Source organism: Physella acuta, unplaced genomic scaffold (assembly GCF_028476545.2).
Source record: "Physella acuta isolate Inbredline_101_S28 unplaced genomic scaffold, ASM2847654v3 ptg000411l, whole genome shotgun sequence".
Taxonomy (NCBI): domain Eukaryota; kingdom Metazoa; phylum Mollusca; class Gastropoda; family Physidae; genus Physella; species Physella acuta.
The window spans coordinates 808,001-814,989 of NW_026731930.1; the positions used below are offsets into that span (position 1 = coordinate 808,001).

Sequence of the window (6,989 nt, forward strand, 5' to 3'; positions counted from 1 at the left end):
CCACCCATTCCTTCACACGGGTCGACCTGTCAATTTGTTGACACCCCCATCCCTTCACGTGAGATGTAAATATAGTTATCAACATGTGTCAGTTTTAATTTGGTGTTACACATTTAGTGTAGAAAACAATTTAATATTTCCGAATAGCCAAATGTCTGTATATTTTCTTAATATTGACTGTATGTCATATCAACTCTAGTTGGCGCACCCACAGGGGTCGGCGCCCGAAGTCATCGCCCAACCTACACTCCCCTAGCCACGCAACTAGGTCAGGTTAGCACTATGTATAAGGGCTATTGCTTTTATTAAAAAAAAATGTGTTTCACATACACATTGCACGTCTCAGAAATATTGCTCTACAAATCCGAACAACGTTCTCTTATGTTAAAAAAATATTGCAATACTTATTTTAGTGTATCTGTTTTATGTTAGTCATATTATCCACACTGACATATAGAGTGAAATATGCGTTTATCCAATCGTTGCATGAACATAAGGTCTATTTAGATTAATATTACATTTTACGTAACGGTAACATTATATACACACTATAAACAAAATAATAGTACTTACATTTTGACAATTAGTATTTAAAGTTTCCTTTCTATTCCTTTTCAATGTTGATGTTAAGGAAAATATCCGATAGCTAAATTACTATGCCGATTTGATAATATTAAGAACATTTTTACAAAAGCTAGTTTTGGTTTGGTTAAAATGTTAATATTTATAGTTTTTCAAAACATACCTACACAAAAAAAAGATTGCGTACAATTATTTTACAAGCAATGTGTAGGCTTATTAAGAAAATAAAAAGTTTAAACATAGTTTAAACGTTGAAAGAAAAAAAATTGATAAACTTTGGTTTAACACGATAGAATATTTTATACTAGTCTATAGATTGTTATTTGAAAACAGAAAAAAACAACTGTTCTTTGACCAATATTACTCCAACTTACGAATAACAAAATTACATTATCTGCTGAAGCTGTTTTCGATCTAGATTAATCCAGATCAAAACATTATTCATTTACTTATCATTGAAACTTACTTTTAGAACATACAGCAACCTTTTTTTTTTTGTTTTCAAGCCTAAACCCTTTTTGATGTCAACTAAAATTCGTGTTATCGCCATAAACAACCTTCTTTAGACAGTCAATGGGAAATGAATCTGGAAATACCACGACACTCAAAAAAGTATTATTATCCTCCCCTACTTACTGAATACAATATAACTATTTTCAAATGACTGCTTATACACAGAATTTCGTTTAACATATGTGGCTTTTAAAAGTATTATAATTAATATAGTGTTAATACAAATATACAATACAAACTAGCCATTCATTTTGGCTAAAGACTTGAAATATGTGTACGAAGAACTGGAAATAATTGGACGAAAAGTGAGAATAGAACGATTTGCTGCTTTCGATACACCTACGATTGTTGTTAGTAATAACATAACACGACATATAATGTAGACATATTTAGACCTTCATATATAGTCTGTAGTACGTCCTTATTTACAACTAGCTCAGATGGGAACCTGACTAACATTAGGAAAAACTGAAGCTACAGCTAAGACCTCTGTGCATAATCATTTACATATAGAACACTTTGATCTTATTCAAAATACAGAGAAGAAATGACAGTTTCAATAACTTAAGTAATGATTGTATCAACATAACGCCTGCCATATTGAACACACACACACAGCTTTAAATTGAGCTACATTTGACCAGCTCCAAAAGTGACGCCTACGTATCTTATATGGTTACATATTTTCTATTTTAGTTAATTTTAAATGTATCCATTACATTCGTTACAATGTTTCCCGTATTTTTAAAATGTTTTTTTTTTCGAAGCAAAAAATTATTTACCAATATTTTTTTTTTCTTCTTTGGATATTGTGCAAGGGAATTAATTACCTATTTAATATACCCTTTTTATTAAAGACATAAAATATTTTTAAAAATCAGTCAAATTAATATATGTTTGAAATATTACATACGACAATATTTAAAAATGTTTAAAAAGATCTTAAAGCTATAGATGTTTCATTGTTTTATGTTGAACTATTACTGTATTTGCAAAAATGAACACAGTAGCTATGTTTTAAACTATTTTGAAACACAAGCGAAGATATCGCTTTATCAATGTTAACTCTGCTTTTCTTTTTCTTGATGTAATTACCCTATTCATTTTAAGATAATCTCCACCGGTCTGCTAATATCAATAGTCAGTTGAAATTGTGTTATCGACCAAAAATGGCACTCTCTACTGCCCCATCAGCTGCTGTGTCACTTCTGGTTAGCATACTTGTGTTTGCTTTAATGCAAATCTTCAAAGCTGACATTGCATCTAAAGAATATTTTACAATTGCTGGAGGATTTATTGGTTCCATTTTATTCATCACCTTGTTAACATTTACCAGCAATGTTGAAACTTTAGCATTTGGCAAAGGATTTCAAACAAGGCTGTTTCCTGAAGTTGTAGCATGCTTATTTGCAGCAATGTTTGCTTCAGCTTTAGTACACAGAGTTTGTGTAACCACTTGCCTTATATTTTCACTTGTGGCTCTTTACTACATCAACCGCATTTCTCAAAATGTCTACACTCCATCTGCATCAGCATCAGCTTCAGTTGCTTCAAAGAAAAGGAAATGAGTACTTAATATATTAGACTAGTGGTTGATGAGTGAGTGAATGAGCTGAAATAAGTTAAATAAACTGTTTTAAATTGACCTTATGCTAGAGGAAGTGAGTTTCAACTTTAACTGTGTATCCAACTGTAGACCTGTCAAGGAAGTTTTATCATGTATTCACATTAAATATTTTCTTCTTTATAAAAAAAAAAAAAAAAAAAAAAAAAAAAAAAATTTAAGATAATCCATATTTATTTTATATTTGAATTTAAAACAAACAAAAATCAAGAATTCTGTACATTGCCATCCTTTTTCATGGTAATGTGTATTGTATTGCTTCGCTATTGCCAGTAGAACTCATAATGTGTTGAACTGTATGCATATCATTTTTCGCTTACAACAGAGTACCAGCTATACAAGAGATCATCTATACATAACAACATATCTGAAGAGGGGAGGGTTAGAAGACGAGGGTTTGGTGGCGATGGAGAAAAAAGAAAAATACACGTTTTTGAAGTAAAAACTAGAAAATGAGTTTTAACATTTATTTTGCATTGTCAAGAAAATCGAGCTTAATTAAGATTTGCAAAGAAAAAACATTGAAAACAAAACAATATAAAATAAACGGCTGTATAATGTAATTTTGAGTGAGGTGTTTGGTAAAATGAAGTGTGCTATCATTTTAGGGTAGGAGAAATCAAGTATTGACCATGACCACAACAAAGGCATAAGTTGCTTATCCTCAGATTTTTAAAACGTCTTTACTATTGGTTTAATCGTCAATGTTAAAGTCAACTGTATTCATTGTAAACGCCAACAGAGTGACAATTTCACAATGTAAAGTCTTCTATTTACTGTCTATGTCAGGGTGAGCATGTCTCAATGTAAAGGCTTCTATTTACTTTCTCTGTCAATGTGACAATGTTTCAATGCAAAGTCTTCTATTCAACAGTCTATGTCAATTTGACAATGTCTCAATGTAAACTCGTATGTTAAACTTTTAAGATCATTGTTAGGTTGGTTGTACATATGCAAACAATTAGACAGTAACAAAATCATACATATATTAACACCAAAACAAATAAAATTAAATGTTATGTAGGCCGTGCATAGCATAGCCGAACATATGTATACATATTATGACACCCTAACACAATTTTGCAGTTTCAATTTTTTTTAAAAATTAAAATTGTAATTACATTATCAAGGATAATGGCATTATATACCCCACCTACCAACACCCCGATTTAATTTATAAATTATACATTATAAATAATTATGTCCGGTACTTGTACGGTGCATTAAATTAATAATATTCATACATGTATGTAGTTTCTCGTGTTTCTGACCTATGTTTCTGTTTCTCGTACGAGTTGTATAGTTTATTGTCCATAAACGACGTTACATTCAATGTTTTTTTTTTACGATTACTATACGTCTTCAATACATTATATTTTATTTCTAGATCATTTCAAGTTCTAGAATATTAAAATACATAGCCAAGTAAGTATCAAGGTTCCATTTAAATCAATATTATGATTCTAAAACAATTGAGTTTCTTTCCTAACTTAACTGTTTTAGAATCTTAATCTTGATTTATACACAATCTAGCTACTTGTTTGGCTTTGTATTTTAACATGCTAGAACTTGATATGATCTTGGCTAGAATTGCTGTGTGTATTACAAAAGTTAGATTTGAACGTAGTCTAATATTATTCGGGCAAGTGTTTATATCATTCGTTAATAATTTGTGTCTGTTGTTTTTTAAACTTCCCCTGGGTAGACGATGATGTTATAACCATAATACACCTCATCGAGGAATAGTAGTTTAGTTAAATAGCGACACACACTCACACGCTGCTGGCAAATTTTGAATATAATTGTTGACTGTATGACATCAGGAAAGTATCGTGGGTTTTGTATAATGTACGTTTGGTTTATCCGCGTATGGAAATGTCGTGAGTTGGGTATGTCGTGTGTTGGATGTGCTTTATGCTTGATATATCTTGAATTGTGAATACCGTGCATTTTTTATACGATGATTCGATATGACATGACATAGATACATTGTGTAGTCGAGTCATTTTAATCGTTTTGTCAAGTTTAAGCACGGGTCAATATTCACAACACATAAAATGCAATCACCTGATAACCATATATAACTACCCCACCCCCACCCTTCTCCACTCTCCATCTATACAAGTAGCTTGACGTAAAACAAAAAACGATCTTTCGGTTAGCATAACATTAGTTAAAACTTATCTCTGTTCTTTTCAACTGAGTTAGGAGACGCATTCTATTTCTCATTCACTTATGTCACAATTTAACAGCCTCAGATTAATCTTTTCGCTCATAATATTTTAAAGCAGAGGCGTGCACATCAGATACAGATCAGGCATTATATAACAGTTTACACCTCACCACTTATGGAATCAACTCGATAATAAAATATAATCATAAGGTTAAAATGTAATTGATGAATTGTTTTAACTAGTTACATCATCATACTTTGTAGACATATTCTAAATACATAGTAACATAAGTAAATATCAAAGAAGTAGTACTAAACATATACGAAATAGCAATAAATCTTGGCTGAATGCTTTAAATCTGTGTACACAGAATATGACATGATATGGACATACAATAAAAAACATGATTGCTTTCCATACACCTTTATATCTCACAATTGTTAACCTAAAAGTCTTGAGTTCGGATCCCGGAGTTGAATCTTTAGGACGTCCTTAAGTCCACCCAGCTCAGATGGGTACCTGACTAATGTGAGGAAAAAACTAAGTCCACCCAGCTCAGATGGGTACCTGACTAATGTGAGGAAAAAAACTGCGGCCACAGCTAAGACCTCGGTACAGAACCCATAACAAATAGATAACTTTGATCTTTAGACGAGAAGTGAAATGCTGCATTCAATCACTCGACTACTCCGACCATTGTGTTGTCTGCTTTAAATGACAGTTTCAATAACTGATTAAGGAACATACACATTCACAATCACCTCATTAGAGATATTATTTAGTGTACAAACGCTAAAAAAGAACCCAAATGCATACTCATCTTAGAGCAGGAGAAAAATTTCCACCGAGTAGGGCACACATATCTTCACACAATTCTCAAAGAAAACAATTTGGATAAAGATCATATTTTACAAACCACACACCCACCTACTGATAGATCCTAAAATTAATTAGACAATGCCCCCCCTCCCCCCACCACCTCACAATCCCTTTACATACTACCATTAGAACTCATCTTAGAAAGCATTAGGTACAATACATACATCAGAGCAATAGACATACCAAACCTATCGAACACAACAATTTTAGTCTACGCAGACGTTACAGCTTTTACTCTCCAAACAAAAACAATCCATGTCCTTAATATTCTCCTGTCATTACAATGTCAGTGGCTTCACACGTTGTGTCTGTGTCTTGTTGATCTAGTTAGATTATGTACATTTGGTTTTAGCGTTCTAAACACCAATTAATGTTATCATTTTTTAAAATATTTTAATCATTGTGGGTAGGCGCCGGTAAAAAAAAATACTCGTTATAAAACAATTATTTCTTTACAGCTTTTTTAAAGGTCTACATCTGCATACGCATTTTCACTATAAAAAGGTGGTGAAAAAATCCTGGTAACTATGACAACGGCGGTCATCTTGAAAAACTAACCCCTTCGTAGGCTTTCCACCATTCATCAAATATTATATTTTAAGCCCAATAAGTAATGCATTCACAATTATCTTCCATATTTTGGGGTACTCAGCTTAATTTTTTTTTCTATTGTACATTGTGCATAACTCCTGCGTTTTTCTCCCTTTGATTTATCAACTTCTGGTGGGGTTGAAGTGAAATTCTTGCCTCTATGACAAGGTCTTGAGGTGCTATTTCTTTGATATAATCCCTAAATGTGAGCTCTCGCTAATAATTGCCTATATTCAAGTTTGGTTTTGCATTGTAGCCAGTATTGAATTCATGTCACATGTATATATAAATGGCCTTTTGACTTCAAATTTTTATTTTGGCATCATATTATCAATGTATGAAACATGGAGATCAGGTTCAGTGGACCATGTTGTCTTCACAGTTTAGAAGTACATGGTATCTGTGAGTTTAAAAAATAATCCCTACTGTGGCATGTACAGTTTACTATGATGGATAATTAGAGTTACCAAAAACTCAAAATAACAAGGATTTAATTGCCTAAAAATATTGTGATCTTCCTTTCAATCAACATCTATTGTCCATTTTCCATAACCACAGCCAATAACTTTTATTTGAAACTGTGTTTTCAGAAGCCACTAGTTGAAAATAATATCTTGGTCCAATGT

General features: G+C 32.1%; 1 protein-coding gene across 1 annotated transcript; it reads left to right on the top strand.

The window, feature by feature from the left end:
* The first annotated feature begins 2,211 nt into the window (after positions 1-2,211).
* Positions 2,212-2,844, top strand: LOC131942547 (keratinocyte-associated protein 2). Its single transcript, XM_059302445.1, has one exon. The coding sequence runs from the start codon at positions 2,265-2,267 to the stop codon at positions 2,661-2,663; it is 399 nt and encodes a 132-aa protein (XP_059158428.1). The 5' UTR covers positions 2,212-2,264; the 3' UTR covers positions 2,664-2,844.
* The last annotated feature ends 4,145 nt before the right edge of the window (positions 2,845-6,989 follow it).

Coding starts and splice junctions, on each gene's coding strand:
- LOC131942547 (XM_059302445.1), top strand. CDS start 2,265: ATGGCACTCTCTACTGCCCCATCAGCTGCTGTGTCACTTCTGGTTAGC.